At 43.1% G+C, this 18916-nt stretch overlaps 2 protein-coding genes and 1 long non-coding RNA gene across 5 annotated transcripts; 1 reads left to right on the forward strand and 2 right to left on the reverse strand.

The window, feature by feature from the left end:
* Positions 1–5901, reverse strand: FEV (FEV transcription factor, ETS family member). Its single transcript, XM_053471325.1, has 3 exons — positions 5815–5901; positions 3854–3928; positions 1–536 (listed from the first exon to the last, which is right to left on the reverse strand). Exons 1-3 carry the CDS (start codon positions 5861–5863, stop codon positions 1–3), a joined length of 660 nt encoding a protein of 219 aa, XP_053327300.1. The 5' UTR covers positions 5864–5901.
* A 4444-nt stretch (positions 5902–10345) lies between these two features.
* LOC128501727 (uncharacterized) lies at positions 10346–13119 on the reverse strand. Of its 2 annotated transcripts, none has more exons than XR_008355055.1 (3): positions 13021–13119; positions 11018–11137; positions 10346–10517 (listed from the first exon to the last, which is right to left on the reverse strand). It is a non-coding gene; the product is annotated as an uncharacterized LOC128501727 (long non-coding RNA). The 2 variants fall into 2 exon arrangements; XR_008355056.1 differs by having other exon boundaries at positions 13048–13118.
* Positions 13120–15790: 2671 nt separating this feature from the next.
* Positions 15791–18658, forward strand: CRYBA2 (crystallin beta A2). 2 transcript variants are annotated; one of them, XM_053471326.1, is made up of 5 exons: positions 15791–15817; positions 16290–16454; positions 17049–17190; positions 17746–17888; positions 18399–18658. In XM_053471326.1, the coding sequence occupies exons 2-5, from the start codon at positions 16297–16299 to the stop codon at positions 18544–18546; spliced, it is 591 nt and encodes a 196-aa protein (XP_053327301.1). In that variant the 5' UTR covers positions 15791–15817; positions 16290–16296; the 3' UTR covers positions 18547–18658. The 2 variants fall into 2 exon arrangements, with proteins under 2 accessions (XP_053327301.1, XP_053327302.1); XM_053471327.1 differs by having other exon boundaries at positions 15800–15817; positions 16293–16454.
* The last annotated feature ends 258 nt before the right edge of the window (positions 18659–18916 follow it).

Consider the following 18916-nt stretch of genomic DNA (forward strand, 5'->3'; position numbering starts at 1 on the left):
TTAGTGGTAATGAGTATTCATGTTCCCGACGCTGTTCATGGAGCCGAGGTGAGGAGCCGACACTGAACCAAACCCCCCTGGCGGGGACTGCAGCCCGTGGCCGGGGTACAGAGCTGACGGGGTCCCTGGCCAGTAGGAAAAGCCAGCCGTGGAGACCCCAGAGGTCATGAGGTTGAGCTTGGACAGGCCGGAGAAGGGTATGTGGGGCAGATTGCCCTGGAACTTGTAGAGGGCCTGTTCGGTGGCCGGCGTGGACTGGCACACCTGTGCCAAGCCGTGGAAGTCAAACTTATAGGCGTATCGCTTGCCGTGCACCTTGGCCATAATGTTCTTGTCGTAGTAATAGCGCAGGGCTCGGCTCAGCTTGTCGTAATTCATGTTGGGTTTGCTCTTCCGCTCCCCCCAGCGCCGGGCCACCTCGTCGGGGTCCGTCAGCTTGAACTCACCGTTGGTCCCTTCCCAGGCGATGCAGTTTGCGTTGGAGTGATCAGACAGAAGCTCCAGGAGAAACTGCCATAGCTGGATCTGCCCGCTGCCTGGAGGCGAGAGGAAGCTTTAAATGCCAACATGGGAGCCCATTTACCCCCTGCAAGCCCATCTACCGGTCTATATACATCTATATATATATAAAGCCCAAAACACATCGCAGACAACAGGCTCAATGGGCACAATCCAGTCCTGCGTAAAGGGATAAACAGCCAACACACAACAGAAATGCAGAAAGGATCCAGTCATCGTGTAAATGCCCATTACAGTCAGGGTTGCTCTGGACACCTGGTGGTTATATGCAGTACTGCAAGTAAAGCACATGAAAATATTTAAGGCAGGGACCCGAAATCTTTCAATCAACGCATCCCATGTTTTTAGGGAGGCAAAGGACTTTTGCTTGTGACCCCATGAAAAAGATAACTGAATGAGCAAAAAATGTTATAAATATTTATGTGAGGATTTTTTTTTTTTTTAAAATGGAGAAAATGCATCAAAAGTCAAAGCATCTCTTCAAAACTGAATTTATAATTCAATAATATAATCTCGGAAACACCCATTATTACAATGTTTTAGTGTGTTTTTCTTCAATTTAAATTTATTATAAAAAAATCAAAATACCAAATGTATTTATTTTAAAATGAAAACATCATGTCCCGGGGATAGTGCCCGCGGACAGACCATGTGGGCCAAATGGTTCTTATTTGCTGTCAAACAACGACATCTGGTCCGGCGAATTATTACGTTTAACTCATCAAATAATCGTCATGCAACCGCGTCTACATTCTAACAAATTAACAAACGCTTTCTCCTGCAAATCTGTATCTTCATATAAATTATCTCCAGGATCTCACTGGAAAACAAGAGAAATCTCAAAATATTTTTCATGGGAAAACGATGTTTGAGTAAATATTTATATTCCCGGAACTCTCTAGATCAGAGTGTGCGTGCATCTTCCTATCCACATTGTCTAATTGTTACGTTATATACTACGTGTCCTGTCCTGTTTGCCCTTTGTACGGCGCTGCGGAATCTGACGGCGCGATATAAAACAATAAATAATAATAATACATAATATAGGATAGTATTCTGGTGTTTAACCCTTTCCCAGCCATCAATATATTTCTTGGAGGATAGGGGCTTATGAACATAAAAATCACAACTTTTTTATTTAGATTTATGGTGGGATTTCTAATCTCTGGGGGGCTCGTGGAAGATTACGGAGGGGTTCAGGAGGTATTGAAAACCCGCTTACTATCAGACCTATGGACTTCTTACGTAAACAGCCATAAATATTGAAAATAAAAAAGATTTTTCTTGGTAATCAGCAAAGCTAGAAAGTACTTTGACGTAGTGGCCGGTTAAGGTAAATTATCGTTTAATGGGTTTAGAACCCGTTAAATGGAACGTCTACAATTCACTAAAATGCGACACAGCGAACGGCTACGAAAGATTGAAATAGTTGAGGATAAAATTCCTTTCAGAAATAGAATGATCCCGAAATAAAAGTTACATTGCTGCTCAGAAATTTCCCATAATATTTTTAGTTCTTTTTTTTCTACAAATCTGCAAAAATAAAACTTGTAGGGTCTGTGTTTCCTATTTCCACAAATAGATTGCAAGAGCAGAGCCCTCTTCTCCTTCTCTGCCAGTATGTCTAACATCTGTTAATGATGTTTAAATGTTCTTATTTACTTTCATTGTATTCTATTGTAACAGCGCTACGGAATCTGCTGGCGCTATATGTATAAATGTTATGTAATGTAACAAAGTAGGTATTAACATATCATGTATCATGTGATCACCTGAAATGGAAATAGACCGCATCAATGATATGATTTCCAATTGGGGAACCAATATTTTGAGACAATGAATCCAAACCTTATATACTGTATAATATAGATATATATAATATATATATATTATTATATATATTATTATACAATTTATTATTATTAATAATATTATATATATATAATATTAACTAATATTTAAAATATAAACTATATCATCTTTCATACAATGTGCACTAAACACAGCTGTAGGTTTCTCCTAGTTTTTTAACAAATTAAAATGTAATTGTATATATTATATTTTATATAATAAATCTATAATATGTTAAACTCTCAATCTGTATAAGATAAATTTATGGATGAGAGATTTTTTTTCTGCCCAAAGCATATAAAATTATAGTACAAATTAGCCCATTCAGTTTAAATACCCAATAATCTCCTATGGTTTACATGTGTTTAGTTAGTATTTTCTATTTTCATCTAATAAATTTAGTGGAGGAACAAAATGAAACAATATTATGTATTACAGTTCTTGCATTGAATTGTTATCTGAGCGTATGTACATATAACATAAATTAGTTATGTAATAAAATACTATTGTTATTATTATCATTATTTTTATTATTATTTTTATTTGGTAATGTATAAAAAATGAAAGTGTGAAATATTCCAATTCTCTGTTTTCTTTTCTAAAACCTAGAAAAAAATGTTTTAAAATAAAAATAAATACAGATATATATTCATGGATATATATATATATATATATATATATATATATATATATATATATACAAAGTTCCCATTGTAAAAATCCACCTTACATTTCATTCTCATATAGCAGTATTATTCATTTTAATAACTACAATTTAAACAGAATATTTTGTTACAAAACATAATTATAATACATGGTTAATAAGACTGTGTCATGTTTTAAGGAAAAAAGATATTTAAATACTTTTTTGATAGGCTTTTTTTAACCAAAGAGCACTGATTGTGTGTAATTCTTCATGTTGTTTCTAATATTAATTTCTGGACTATGGTGCTGGTTATGAATTAATCTATAGAATACAGAAGATAGGGATTTTTCTATAGAATATAGATTATATCGAAAAAGCCAGAAACTGCATTAAGATATTCGATAATAAATATATAAAAAAAATATCGGTCTGTATATGAGAAGAAAAGAGAAAGAGAGAAAAAAAGAGAACGAGAAAGGAAGAGAAAAGAAGAAAAAAAGAACAAATAAAGAAGAGTAGGTAGATGAGACAGATTCGACCCAAAAAGGCAACAAGCTGACAAGTTTATACATATAGGTAACAGGTTATATACAGGTTATATATATGTAGGTATTTATTAAGAGGGATATAGGTTTGGCATAATAATAGAAATAAATATTTTTAGTGGCAGATCAATGGATTATAAATATAGATAACGGATAAAGAGATTATTAACATATTTTGGGTTTTTTGCTTATCTGTAAATATTAATTAATGAATGTATTAATATTGCCGATAATACCGATTTATATATATATTTCTCATATTAAGTATATATATGAATAAAGCGCTTCTCACCCTTCTGGACCCCCGAGCCGAACGGCCTCCATCCCTGCGGCTTGGACTCCTTCAGAAAACTGTCACCGACAGACTCTGAAACACGGAGGAGAATCGGTGAGTAACGGGCGCAAGACCGGCGCAAGATCGGCGCAAGATCGGCGCAACGGCCGCTAATATACTGCAGTCCATGTGATGTGGACTCTTATATGTAGCTATTTAATGTATAGATCCAGAGATCTTATTATCTGTAAGAAATATTTAACGGTGCGGTAATTGTAATCAGTCTGGGAATGCTGGGAATTCGTTAACAAAAATGTACAGTTTGGTTTCTGAATGTTTGAAAAAGTTTAAAACAAATAAATGAGAAATGTTTCTATTAAATAATATCACAGGATTTACATGATATAAATCAGAGAATCAGTTTGGGGTGCTGTAAAATAATTCGGGGCTCTGCACCCCAAATATGCTTCAATATCGCAAAGCTCCCAGCCCCTGCCCCTTCCCCTGCCCCTCGGATGTAAAATGCCCCCCGGACTCTGTCTGGAAAGGGAGAAGCCAGGAAACGCGTCCAGGAAAAAGGAAATCCGATTTCTGGGGAGAAGAGTCTTATAAAGCAAAGAGAGGGGAGAGGAGAGCAGACTGGGGGAGAGGAGAGCAGACTGGGGGGAGAGGAGAGCAGACTGGGGGAGAAAGGAACAGACTGGGGGAGAGGAGAGCAGACTGGGGGAGAAAGGAGCAGACTGGGGGAGAGGAGAGCAGACTGGGGGAGAAAGGAGCAGACTGGGGGAGAGGAGAGCGAACTGGGGGGAGAGGAGAGCAGACTGGGGGGAGAGGAGAGCAGACTGGGGGAGAAAGGAACAGACTGGGGGAGAGGAGAGCAGACTGGGGGAGAAAGGAACAGACTGGGGGAGAGGAGAGCAGACTGGGGGAGAAAGGAACAGAATGGGGGAGAGGAGAGCGAACTGGGGGAGAAAGGAACAGAATGGGGGAGAGGAGAGCAGACTGGGGGAGAAAGGAACAGACTGGGGGAGAAGAGAGCAGACTGGGGGGAGAGGAGAGCAGACTGGGGGAGAAAGGACCAGACTGGGGGAGAAGAGAGCAGACTGGGGGAGAGGAGAGCAGACTGGGGGAGAAAGGAGCAGACTGGGGGAGAGGAGAGCAGACTGGGGGAGAAAGGAGCAGACTGGGGGAGAGGAGAGCGAACTGGGGGAGAAAGGACCAGACTGGGGGAGAAGAGAGCAGACTGGGGGGAGAGGAGAGCAGACTGGGGGAGAAAGGACCAGACTGGGGGAGAGGAGAGCGAACTAAGGGAAAAAGCAACAGACTGGGGGAGAAAGGAGCAGACTGGGGGAGAGGAGAGCAGACTGGGGGAGAGGAGAGCAGACTGGGGGAGAAGAGAGCAGACTGGGGGAGAAAGGAACAGACTGGAGGAGAGGGGAGCACACTGGGAGAGACTGGGGAGAGGGGAACAAACTAGTGGAGAGGGGAGCAGCCTGGGGGAGAAGGAAACAGTCTTGAAAGAGAAGAAGAGCTTTGCAAAGAAGATACAGTGAGAGGGAAATAGCCTGGGGCAGAGAAGACATTGGGGAGAGACCAAGTGGGGTAAGAGGAGAAGAGGGTAAAATTAAGAGACACAACTTACTGGAAACATAATGTCAACGGGATAAAAACTGGAGAGGGGGAATGGAGCTGGAATTGGGTGCAGGGGTGAAGAGACTACAAACCCCAAAACCCCCAAAATACAAAAAAAAAAGGTAAAAAATTATTTATATATACAGAAAAAAAAATATTCTAATGATTATCACAGATTTCTATACATTAAACCCCAAGGACATCAACCTTCAGATCAGAAAACTTTAACCTGATCCACCCAGTATTACCAGGACTGGGGGTCACCCAATGGACAGACACCAGGACTTCTGGGGTACCCCACCCTGCCACCCCAGTGATACCCCCCAACCCAAGCGGGGTGCCTCTACCTGCCAGGTACATGTTGAGTAGGAGCTGTGATCCAGAGCTCTGAGCCATGTGAGGTTTGGAATGACACCCGGAGGAGGGTGGGGGGCAGTTTCCTGAGTCCTGTCCCCTATTAGTATTAGCGTCGCTACCAATCTGCCCGCTAGAGGTGAGCCGAGGGGGTAGGACGTCAATATGAAAGACATTGGAGGGAGATGGGAGCCCTAGGATAATATCCAAGCAACCTCTGGAGGGTTGGGGTAGAATGCCCCTACCCACACACAAAAATAATAAAAAATAAATAGATACCCCCTCCCTCCCAACGCCGGCCATTTCCTCCGTAAAACTCTGTTTAATTAAAGAAGCCATCTGACTTTGTCATCTTCTCGGGGCGCTGAAGCCTCCCATCTCCCTTATCAGAGACACATCGGAGTTTTTAATAAAGTTCTCTGTTAAAGATCGCCGTTACTATGGAAATGGGGAACGGTAACCCTCCTCCCCGGTGTCTGCCACTCGGCTGCTCGCATTTTACGCCTTTTTAACTCTTTGCAAACAGCGGCGGGCGTCAGAGATAGGAGTCCAATATTGATCTTTGGGTAGGACAGTCTGCTTCATCGGTCCTGAGAAAACAACATTAGAAAGCGCTTAGAAAAGCGGCGTTTCCAGGGAACGCGCCATAAAACGGTCGTTTAAGAGTTTGCCCGGCCGAGCGGAGGCCTCCAAACTGCAATTAGCACCCATTACGGGCAAACCTGCCTCCTCGCCACATCTCGGGCTTAACCCTATGGGCGCCACGGATATTTTCTGGTAATTGGGTCAAATGACGACATCGCAAAGACTGTTGGACCCGTTCAATGAAGTATAACGCAGGCCGTGGAATCACCGACTCCCAGTATGAACCCCCAATTGGTTATGGACTACAACTCCCAACGAGCTGATCCATTGGGATTGAAGTCCGAAAGCACTCTGATGACGTCATAACGGACGCTCTTTGAATCGAGACGCACTCGAGTGTCTGAGCGGACGCCTCTCTCTCTCTCTCTTTCTCTCACTCTCTCTTTATCTCTCTCTCTCTCTCGTTTTATCGTCTTTCTATTCCCACCATTAGTTTCTTCTACTAGAGAAGGTTTAGTAAGATGGGACTCAGAGTCCTAAAAACCACATAAAGGCTTCCAAAACACGTCTGGTCTGAGGTTTTATTTGGAACCAAACCGGTTTTGGGTGCGAAGGGAGATTGTGATTGGAAACAGAATCTGCCAACAGATCGGCCCCATTCGGCCCCCGTCTCCCATTCTCCTGCTGTAAAGACTCAGACTTTAATCAGTCGTTGGTCTGGTCTTAGACTCAGGAGCCGTATGCCGATCCTATGCATGTTTAACGTCCCTAACCATATTACTCTCTACCACTTCCTCTGAGAAACCGTTCTATGCATCTACTACCCACTCAGCAAAGTAACACTTCTTTACATTAAATCTCATTAAAATTCAGTAATACCAATTCATGTGTACTCCTAAGCATTCAGACCGCAGTGTCTTTTATACACACTGGCATTTATTTCCATCTGAAGAAGAGACCTCTGAGGTCCTAAAAACTGCAACATTACGTCTTTTCCTATGTTGGCTTCAACTTCAACCAAACACCAAGAGATATCAGTGACCAAGCAGGGAGGCTAATCCCACATAACAATGAATAATGATCCAAAATGGGGTGATCTGGTACCTTTTTGTTTTGGAAAATCAGCTTGGATTCAACGGTCCCGTTAAAATCAGGACAGTTGGCAGTTGTGTGCTATTATGTCATATATGTGTGTCATTATGTCATATCCTGCTTTCAGTAAAATACATGTTACAAAGTGTTCTATCTCTGTTTATGTTCCAATAAAGAAGGAATTAATTATACAACAAAATGTTTTACATATAATTCATTTTATTTCTCTATTTTATTTTATAGCATAAGTATAGATAGATAGATAGATAGATAGATAGATAGATAGATAGATAGATGGATAGACAGACAGACAGAATTTTATCATAAAAGATACAAGGTGGTATAAGTAACTTTTTATTTCGGGAAATAATTTACAGCTAAACCTTTGAAAGCCAGAGTGGTAACCGGGGCATTTTCTTCTGGCACTCAAGGGGTTAAATATGGTCTTGTGTCTCATTCTAAATCTAATATTTTAGCTCAATTAAGCCAGAACATGCATTTCATATACGAGGCGAGCCAATAGCTGGATCATTGATAACGCTCTGGTGTGATTGACATCTGTTTCAATGGGCATCATAATTAACCCTTATATCGCCTGTATACTCCAAATTATTGAAATATATCTAAAAAAAAAATAAAAAAAAAATACTTCAGCCTTTACCCATCACGTACCGCTCTGCAGAAGATAATTTAAGATAATTTAAGTTAATTTGTTGATAATTTTTTTTATGTAAAGTTTGATTTTAAGCCCCGTTCTGTAGTCATTTGGCTGCCAGTGGAGTTGGATAAACAAAGGGTTAAGTAATGTCAATATTTAAGGAGTATTCTCTTTTTGTCAGTTGGGTCTAAGGCACATCTGTTTAGTTTGGGACACAAATAGTTACATCTTTGCTCTATGGGTCCATGAATATGGATAGAGAGGGATGATCTTTATCTATCTAATGCGAAAAGAACAATGTATCAGCCGGAAAAAAAGGCCGGGGGCAGGGAGTCTCAGAAGGCCAGTCTTATAGAGAACTCGTCACCAATATAATAATTAATATCCTTTCATTTAACAAGAACACAAATCTCTCTCTGAGCAAGAATCAAGTCAAATAAATGTCACCGGTAACACCTGTCGTACAAATAAAAGGAAGAGAGAGAAAGAAGAAAGGGAGTGCAAAAGAAAGAAAAAAAGAGACATAAGAGAGAGAGAGACAGTGAGAAAGAAAAAGAAAGAGAGAGAAAAAAAGAGAAAAGAAAGAAAAAAGAGAAATTATGAGATAGTGAGAAAGAAAAAGACAAAAGAGAGAGAAAGAGAAAAGAAAAAAGAAAAAGAGAGGAAGAATGAAAGAGATAGCGCAAGAAAGAAAGAAAGAAAAGAAAGAAAGAAAGAAAGAAAGAAAGAAAGAAAGAAAGAAAGAAAGAAACAGAAAAAGAAAGATAGGGAGGAAAGAGAGAGAAAGAAATAAAGAAAGAAAGATAGAAAGAAAAAAGTGGAGGGAAGAGTGAAAAAGGTGAAAGAAAGCAACAAAAAGAGTGAAAATAGAAAAATAAAGAAAGAGAGAGTATTATGTTCTTTGTTGAATTTGGGTAAATATCCTGTTAAATATACCTTGATGTAATGTAAGAAAGAACGTGTAAGAGGTGAGGTGGAGATATAGAACAGCCTTCCAGCACAAGTGGTAGAGATTAATTCAGCAAGCCAACACAAGGTTGCATGGTCTAGGTGTGGAGAGAGTCTTGAACATGAGGCAAGAGCAAAGCTAGGAAACGGGCAGACTAGATGGGGGTTAATGCAATAAAGGACTGCGGGGAATTTTGAGTCATGGCAAGAAACCTTTTTTATATTTTTTTTACAGTTTTACAATTTCAAACAGGCCTCGTGGTGATTTATATAAATGTAGGCAGCCATTATCCCCAGACTGCATCCTTTCTCTGCTCCTTTTGTCGGCTGTCAGCGCCGGCTCCTTCCATGAATGCGCGTCGGTTGTCCCTGGATACCAAGCAGCGTGTACGGTCTGCCAAATGCAGTTTGGGTCAATAAACACAATTATAAAGATATTGGTTCTGACATTATTCAATGCTGCAGATCAGCGCAGCGCTGAGTCATTCACTTTCCTGCCACCAGGGGGCAGCACAGTCTAAGAAGATTTGAAACTATTTTTTGTGCAATACAGTGGGATTTATTCTCTAAATTGGCAGCTGCAGTAATTAATACCTCTAGGCTATTGTGTGAAATGTAACAAAGAATGAAATAGTTTCTTCACATTGATTTTACATAAACTTTCATATTATGGAGAGAGAGATGACAATAAACAAACTTTCCATATGTTTTCTATCTGAGCCGCTCCCTGCTTGCCCGGCTGAGAAAGCAGTCTGTTACTGAACGGCTGCAGGCTGCTTTCTGTATTGGGCAGACTAGATGGACCAACCGGCTCTGTTCTTCCATCAAATGTTTCTCTGCTTCTGTAGGAGAAAAGAGAATTGTCTGGTAGGCGGCAGACAGAAAACATGCGGGGTCTGGGTAGATGAGATAAGTGATGTCTCGTTTATTAGAGTTCTATTTGTCTTTGTGTCAGAATGCATCACATAACAGCACAAAGCTTCTATTCTACGCAGAATACTTGGACGTCTTGGCGCAGATCGGCAGTCATTGGTTGGCATCCGCTGTAAGTTGGGACTGGATCCTGCTTTTCAGACTTGCTTTAGCTGCCTGTGCCACGTTCAACAACCACAGGCAACTTAAAACAAGCCACAAACTCAGGAAACGAGCATTAGGTCTCCGCTTCGAGCGCTCAGCCCATCGTGTACCGATTCACTGCTTGTCAACCATCCGCCGAATGCCCCCAAATCAGCCCATTTCTTTTCTCTTTTTTTATTATGATGATGTCATAGAACATGATGTCATATAACATGGCAGAAAGTGAGGGAATCATCATTTGTGGGTCTGATTACGGACTGGCAAGCATCTCATCGGTGCTCCATTTCATACATTAACAGAGAGAGTAGCCTCGTTAGGCTCCAGATCGGATGCACCCTGCGGAGAGCAAAACAGTTAAGTTGCAGGATAGTTAACAGACCCCTTAAAGGGATCATTTGGCGTCCCCGACATCCCATCTGCCTGAGGTGGAAGCTGCAGCCCTGCGGCTGTCCTCTTCCTTCAAGTAGCCAATCAGTGACAGGAAAGCACTCCCAATGAGTTCATTGGGCCAGCACTGGAGGTAAGTATATAACGCGGCAGGAGAAGTATACAGTATTTAGCCTTCTACAGAATCCCCCCCATGCATTTACAAGGGGGCACCATGAAGATTTAAAGCAACCACACAGCTTTAGTGTTAAATTGCATATGATGGCAGGAGTTGTACCTTTGGTTTAAATCTTTGTGGTTTTGGGAGTGACCCCGTTACCCGCTGTTTGGGTTAAACATATGACTAAGTAATGTTTTTTCAGTATCCTGGAAAGAGCAGGATGTAGTTCCTCCTAATCTCTTCCCACGCCCTCCGCCTGACCCTCTCTTCCTCCTTCTGTGTTACTCACCTGGTCAGGGTGTGGCGTACGAACCTTCCTCAAACACAACAGTTCCAACGGCCGTCTAAATGAGAAGCATTGTGCCCTGTGTTGTGACAGATACCGCACCCCGCGCCAGTATGCGCCAACCTGGTGGCACAAAGCCCATGATTAGAACAAGATACTGGACGTAAAACAAGCATCCTGCAGATTCTACATGTCATGCGAGCAACGTCCAGCCAATACAGGCAACGTTTCAACCTATCTGAGTCTTCCTCAGTCCTTAACACATCCAACCATTCACAGTGCCCATCTGCAGCAACCATCCAACTAACCAACCAACCATCCATCCAACCATCCATCCAACCATCCAACCAACCATCCATCCATCCATCCAACTAACCATCCAACCATCCAACCAACCATCTATCCATCCATCCATCCAACCATCCAACCATCCAACCAACCATCCATCCATCCATCCATCCAACCAACCAACCAACCAACCATCCAACCAACCATCCAACCATCCAACCAACCATCCAACCAACCATCCAACCAACCATCCATCCATCCAACCAACCAACCAACCATCCATCCAACCAACTATCCAACCAACCAACCATCCAACCAACCATCCAACCATCCATCCATCCATCCAACCAACCAACCAACCAACCAACCAACCAACCATCCATCCAACCAACCAACCATCCATCCATCCAACCATCCATCCATCCATCATCTCAGCTAAAGGGTTCCAGTTGTGTTTGTTGTGTAAAGCCTCACAAAAACATTAAAAGTGATTCTGCGGCAAATTATGAAATTTGATCACCAATGGAATAGCTCTGCTGGTTGGACAATTGGTTGCTATGGCGATAAGTCAGATTTTAAGAATCAGAATACCTTTTTATTGTTCAAAAATAAATATATATCTGTCCTTTAAGCTTTGGCCTTCCAGGGGTCTACTAGAATGTGGCAAGTTCCTAGGGGTGCCACAGCTTACGGGCGGCAACCAAAACCTACATTTACATATATTTCAGGGATAGAAACCAAATTATGCTGGCAGATCGGCCCCAATCGGCCCCTGTCTAGTCTGCCTGTTTATCCTGCTTTAAAGGCTCAAACCTTAATCAGTCGTTGGTCTCGTCTTAGATTCAGGAGCCGTATGTCTATCCCATGTATGTTTAAATCCCTCACTGTATTAGCCTCTACCACTTCTGCTGGGGGTCTGTTCCACTTATCTACCACCCTCTAAGTAAAGTAAAAACAGCTCTCTTTCTGCTTGTTGGCATTTCACTTTAGTAATGAAATATGGATAAATACCTCCAATGATGGACGTTACAGTCATTCAGCTCATGACTATATTTAGTGTAAAGCTGGCTGTGCATCATGGGAGTTGTAGTCTTGAATGCAAAAGAGAGTTCTCATATTTTTGTTACTGTGTTGCAGATAAGCCTTTTAGTCTTATTTTTTTCTGCTCTTGCATTGCTATTAAAGATGTTTGTAAAATAGATACATAAATCTAATATAAATAAATATAATATACGCATAATTATTTAATAACTATTTGTAAACTTTTTTTTTTCTCGTTACATCATCAATAGATTGTAAGCTCTCCAGAGCAGGTCCCTCTTCTCCTTCTGTCCCAGTAGGTGTGTAAATGTTATTGTTATTGTCGTTTTAAATAGTTTTTTGTTAAATATTTCCAGTGTCCCCTATAGTAACAGCGCTACTGCATCTGCTGGCGCAATGTATATAAATGTAATGTAACGCATCATCTGTGACAGAATTCTTACCCGTCCCGCCCCTTCTATTTCTTTATTTTGACACAGCTGCCACTCAGGGTTTCACAATTATCACACACAGGCGCACAACAAATGTTGTTACATATTTATACAATGTTACCAAATTCAGAATCGATGCCCTGTGTAACCCTTGAAATTCCAAGGAAGAGATAACGGCTGAGCGGTGGCCCGTACTGAAAGAGTAAAAGACAGGCACCCAGGCAGATTGAATTTGGGGACACTCACCATGCGCGTCTCAGGAGTCCTTCTTACCTGGGGGTCCGGTACGGAGAGAGTAGTCTGTGCAGGACTGCAACCACAGAAAGCCTTGGGCACAGGTGGAAAAGCTCTTAATGGCAGATCCGGGATGCAGCGTGTATTGGAACGTGTTTGCATAAGGGGAGAGGCAGCCTGAATGGCCCAGGCACAAAATATTAACCATTTATTTGCCTGCGGGGTCGATTACGTCTTAGCCAAGGCTTGTGCATAACAGGGCTATTGTGTGTTTTGCATTTATTGTTCCGTCTTGTGTTTGCACCTGCGAAAAGCAAATGCCACGTGTTACAAGTCGCTGCCAGAGTTTTCGGCGCATTGCTTTTTTATATACTGACTCCACCTATATCATGTTTGCCAACGCTGAATAGAGACGTCCGGGAACGCCGTGCCACTGGGTCGTTACACATCAGCACAATAACTACACGCTGAATGCACACCCGGGTGATTATTCTCACGCAGGAGACTCCGTAACGCCCGCTGGGTTCAGGACCCGGTCTTCATGACACTAAATCGGGCATCAGAGGCACTCAATAAGTTTGGTTCTCCTTGACCTGAGCTGAAGAAATTAGGCCCACTGAGCAATGAGCTCTCGGGGGGGGGGGGGCAACTCCTAATGGTCCAGATAATCCCGATCATCCAGCCGAGCAGGCCTCATCAGGCCATGGGCTAAATTGGTTAGGAAGTGTAGGGAACTCAGATTATAGAAGGCAGCAAAGTGGACTGGGGATGACAAGGCAGTCCTGGCACTGATGCCGCAAGTGCAAGTTCCACATAAGTAAAGTGGCAGATCGGGTGAGTATGGGGCGCTGACAGCCGGCTGCCCACCGGGCATTTGCCAGATGGCCAGTCTAGGCGTGTTAGAAATAAAAGGGGCCGAAAGAAACAGGGGAGAAAACTAAAATCCTGTCACTGGCTGGTGAAGGTTGTTTCAAGCTGGTGGTAGAGAGTACATTTCCTCAGGTTAATCTCTCTCAAAGCGGGAAAGGAGGGCAAGATCTCTACCAACAGAACTCTCTCTGATTTCTCGGCACATCAAGACAATGGAGTGAGATAACGGAGTGGAGATTTCCTCTGAGATATCTACACGAGAGGGACCATGATAATATTATTTTGGTGGAGTCCCTCTGAACTTAATTTTATGCAAATGCACGGACATTAATTGGATGAAAAAAACATAAATCTCTAAACGACAGCAATTCTTTTGAAATGACAAACATCAGTAGCTGTGGCTGTGATTCCCTATTTTGGTCACCAGGGGGCGCAATAAACACAAAATCTGAATTTAAATCACCTGCTACACAAACCTTAGCAGATCTGTCATTTTATTCTTTCCTCTGAAGGTTTAATTACATAAAAACAACGCTTTGAGCTTTTTCTGATTGTATAGCAACAAAGTATCAGTGCCAGCTCTGTGCTGCATAACAAGTGTTCTAAAAATATTATTATAATTATTATTATTATTAATATTATTATATCTGGGTGGGGTAAAAGTATAGGGAATGTGGTTTTAAATCACACAGAGTAGGTGGAACAGCACCTTTAGCCTATCTGCACTGTAGGTTAACAAACTGATCAGTGTTAGATCTTGGGGAAAAGCCTTGGAGGGCTGGCAACATTAACCCAAAGACTGAAAAGCCTCTGATCATCATCATGTCCTTGTCACCCCCTAGTGGCTGAAATGCAAGTAAAACAGAAGAGAAGAGAGCACTCGGCGCTCTAAGAATATCCGCAGATCCATCTTTTTGCAGCATTTGCATTCCCCTTTCCTAATGAGCGTTAGGTCCCCAGACCGCAGTGTGAATGTGCGGAGGGGCAGCCGACAGCTGGAAAATAAGTGTGTTGCCAGGACTGTCCGAGCAAAATCTGGACTGTTAGGAGCTATGCGGATCTAGGAACATGTTTAGTTCACGGAGCTAGAGGAGATCACTTTGGGCAGCCGTGAGGGGAGCCAGTCTGTGTCCTAACATACGTCATTTTAAATGCTCTTTGTTAAATATCTTCACTGTCTCCTATTGTAGCAACGCTACGGCGTCTGCTGGCGCTATATGGATAAATATAACGTAATTGTTGCCCTGTTAGGGTGGGAGTGTGTAACTCTCTATCCTTGGAGTCTTTGCAGCAAAAGTACTATATATTTAAAACTGACAACACTATGTATTTTTGGCACAAGTAAAATCTTTTTTTCCCTAAAAAGTATTTATTTTTACTTAAAAAACCATCCAAATGACATCACATTAAATGTATTTGTGTAGCGCCGGCAGATACCATAGCCCTGCTATATATTTAACAAAGACAATTGAAACGAATGATAACATTAACAACGGTTCAGGCAGACTGGTTGGGAAAGAGAAGAGGGAGCTGCTCTTGGGAGCTTACAATCTAAGTTGCCCCCCACATGCCCCTGTTGCCCGTACCATGTTGCCCTGTACATGTGGCCGGGCCGGTTCCGCACAGCTAGGGATCAAGCAGATAAAATAGCCTCTGATTGCAAAACTCCCTCTCTCCATTGTGTCTGATCCCGGACAAACACGCGCCAGCATTTCTCATTGTCTTCCCTGATCCTCTATGATAAAAGCCCCGCTGGAACACACAGCCATAGCCTGCCCCGCGTCAGCCCCCTTTTACCCCGCCCCCCCCCGATTAGCCATGCTGAGTGTGCACGTACAATCTGCGGATTCTGCAATTCCAGAATGTAAACTGGAATATATAAAGGCGCTGGGGTACCCGGGACATCAGCCCCACTGCAACTGGTCCCCTGCGTACTCAGGTAAGGTTTGTGGCTTTCCGCGTCTCCCGCTAGAGGTTATGAGTAGCTGAAGGGTTAAACAACCACCGTGGCGCTCGTGCCAGGCTGCTTCTAGTCCATCCGCCTTCCCAGTGCTTTCTGCCCTTTATTCCTGCTGCTACCTAACAGGAAATGAGGCTTAGAATGACTACAGAGGGTTAAACGATGCAAGAAATGTAACGGCAAAATCCCTAAAAATATAGAAAGCAAACCCAAAAATGTCCACTAAAAATACACATTTTTTCCATAATCACCACGGCACTAAAAATCGGCATTTATTCTTTCTTAGCGTTCGTGAAAGTTTTACGTTTATAAATGTCAATCTACGCAATTGGTCAAGTGAAGTAAGCTTGAGATCCACGGAACTTCGAGAAACTTGTTGATAGACTTTCGAGGCCAGACTTTAGGCTAGAGTTTAATCTTTAACAAAGTATCTTCTTTTTCCTCCCCGAAGAAGCACAATGACCAGCCAGCCAATGGAGACTTTGGGCCAGTGGAAAGTAACTGTATGGGAGGAGGAGAACTTCCAGGGAAAGCGATGTGAATTCCTGATCGAGTGTTCTAACATCATGGAGCGCGGATTCCGTAAGATCCGCTCCATCAAGGTGGAGAACGGCCCGTGAGTGTCACGTAACCGCGTGGCGTGCGCATCAACCGCTTTATTGTGTATAGCGCTCTACAACATATACAGATACCCCCCGCCATGGGCGTCCATGGGGGGGGGCGAAATGTTAGCCCAAATCAAGGTATTGTGCAGAGGCATCATAGGTTGGCATTGCCAGGGAATTTCCTAGAAGAGGGGGCAATTGCCCCTTCTTGCGCCCCCACAATGAGGCACCTACTCCATGAATAAAGCCGGGCTGCTTCCTCAGAATTGAGGAAATATTTGTGCTTTTATGCCAAACGATTGTTTTAATGGGGATCGTTAAATGTGTTGCGCATGCTCATGGTTCTAGGCTATAGTTGTAATTTCAAGAACAATCCCTTCAAACCCCCAGATTCTGCTTCTTTCAACTAGAAAAGTAAATCGCGTCTCCCTCACGGATTCGTGGAAAATCCTCCTTCCTCCAACTAACTTGTGACGTTAATCAAATCTAGAACACGCTCTAGAACATAATATACCGAAGCGATATCTAGGACGCGCTCCGTTTTCTCATCCCGTATGACACGGAAACGATGTCACCGACCCGTTTTCTGCTCGTTTGCTTCGCAGATGGGTGGGTTTCGAGTACCCTGAGTTCCAGGGGCAGCAGTTCATCCTGGAGAAAGGCGATTACCCTCGCTGGGAGGCATGGAGCGGAAACAGCGGGTACAGAACGGAGCACCTCCTGTCCTTCCGACCTGTCAAATGCGCTGTAAGAGGGGAACGCTCTGTCTGTATCTAGAATGTTCCCGTTACCGACGCGTTGCCTCCGCAGGTCTCGCGCTCGGCTGGGTTTATTATCTGTCGTCTGGCCGTCATGTTTGTCCTTTGTCCGTCACTCCGTCCAGCTGTCCTTTTATCTCTTGGTGGCTTTGAGGCTGGAGACGCGGTGATCCAGGTGACGCGCGGCGCAGGCCCTCTCTCCCCGCTAGTCTTTGTTTTTATAGTTATTATCGCTCCCCCTCCCCCGCCACGATTTCTGTTACTCCTTTTGGTTTTTCTTTTTTTGGAGCTTCTAGAACTTTTGTGGGCCGCTGCCTCTTAGCTGAGGACGATATCCTAAAAGCATGCGCAATGAGGACCTCTAAGTCTTCATTGAGGAGCAGTCGGGGGCTGAGCTGACATTTCATTAATAATATTCTAATATTCCATTGTGTTCTGGGTGACTCTAGAACCCTTTGCAGGATGGGCTATGAGTCAGATTGGCTTTAGGTGGACTGAAGCCGCCCAAAAGTGCGTTGATTTTATTTCTTCTTTTATGCCGCAGAATCACAGCGACAGTAAAGTGACTTTATACGAAGGGGACAACTTCCAGGGTCGCAAATTTGAGCTCTGCGATGACTACCCCTCTCTGCAGGCCATGGGCTGGTGCTCCAAAGAGGTGGCCTCGGTCAAAGTCAACTCCGGAGCGTGAGTAGGACCTTGGGTTCCGTTCTTCCTTTTTATCACTGCGACTCGCGGGAGGAGATACTTTGTATCGCTGTGATATAAAACGGGTCACCTGAATGCAGTCTGGTGAAGGGTGAGCAGATGGCGTCTGGTAGGACAGATCTCTCCGGAATTTGTACCTAGCAGTCCTGCTCTACGAAAATGTTCTAAGATAACAATCGAAACATAGAATTTGCCAACAGATCGGCCCCATTCGGCCCCCGTCTAGCCACTCTTGGTTCCTGCTGTAAAGACTCAGACCTTAATCAGTCGTTGGTCTCGTCTTAGATTCAGGAGCCGTATGTCTATCCCATGCATGTTTAATCCCCTCACTGTATTACACTCTACCACTTCTGCTGGGAGGCTGTTCCATTTATCTACCACGAAAGCCCTCACTAGCTAGTTTATTTCTCTCTTTAACCAGAATTTGTTTTGACCTCCTATCTCTCCCACCTCCCCTCGGTCACTCACCTCTGTCCCTTTTCCGCACAGTTGGGTGGCGTACCAGTATCCTGGATATAGGGGTTACCAGTATGTGCTGGAGAGAGACAGACACAACGGGGAATACAGGAACTACAACGAGTACAGCACTCAGGCTCACACCAACCAAATCCAGTCCATCCGCAGGATCCAGCACTAAGGAACGTGCGCGACCTTCATCCATCTCCCATCTCCAACGCGTGGAAGTCTGAACGCCGCATGAAACCAGTCAGGTTCACAGCAAGAATAAAGGATTGTTTAATCATACGATATGACTGCTGGGTTTATTTCTCATCAACGCAACGTATACAGAATATATATATATACATAAAACTATAAACTACAGAATATATATATATACATAAAACTATATTCACTACTCTTCAGAAGTTTGGGGGCCCCTTAGAAATGTCCTTGTTTTTTAAAGAAAACCCAATTTTTTCCATTAAAATAACAAGAAATGGATCAGAAATCCAGCGCAGACGGGGTTAATGCTGTAAATGGCTATTGTAGCTGGAAACGGCAGATTT

This window comes from Spea bombifrons, chromosome 7 (assembly GCF_027358695.1).
Source record: "Spea bombifrons isolate aSpeBom1 chromosome 7, aSpeBom1.2.pri, whole genome shotgun sequence".
Taxonomy (NCBI): Eukaryota; Metazoa; Chordata; class Amphibia; order Anura; family Pelobatidae; genus Spea; species Spea bombifrons.

What these genes read in the sequence shown, in the direction of transcription:
- FEV (XM_053471325.1), bottom strand. Translation starts at nt 5,863, where the DNA reads ATGGCTCAGAGCTCTGGATCACAGCTCCTACTCAACATGTACCTGGCA. An exon ending in ACTCAACATGTACCTGGCAG is followed by an intron (nt 3,929 to 5,814) that starts GTAGAGGCACCC and finishes TCCGTGTTTCAG; the next exon opens with AGTCTGTCGGTGACAGTTTT. An exon ending in CGGCTCGGGGGTCCAGAAGG is followed by an intron (nt 537 to 3,853) that starts GTGAGAAGCGCT and finishes TCTCGCCTCCAG; the next exon opens with GCAGCGGGCAGATCCAGCTA.
- CRYBA2 (XM_053471326.1), top strand. Translation starts at nt 16,297, where the DNA reads ATGACCAGCCAGCCAATGGAGACTTTGGGCCAGTGGAAAGTAACTGTA. An exon ending in ATCAAGGTGGAGAACGGCCC is followed by an intron (nt 16,455 to 17,048) that starts GTGAGTGTCACG and finishes TTTGCTTCGCAG; the next exon opens with ATGGGTGGGTTTCGAGTACC. An exon ending in GTCAAAGTCAACTCCGGAGC is followed by an intron (nt 17,889 to 18,398) that starts GTGAGTAGGACC and finishes TTTTCCGCACAG; the next exon opens with TTGGGTGGCGTACCAGTATC.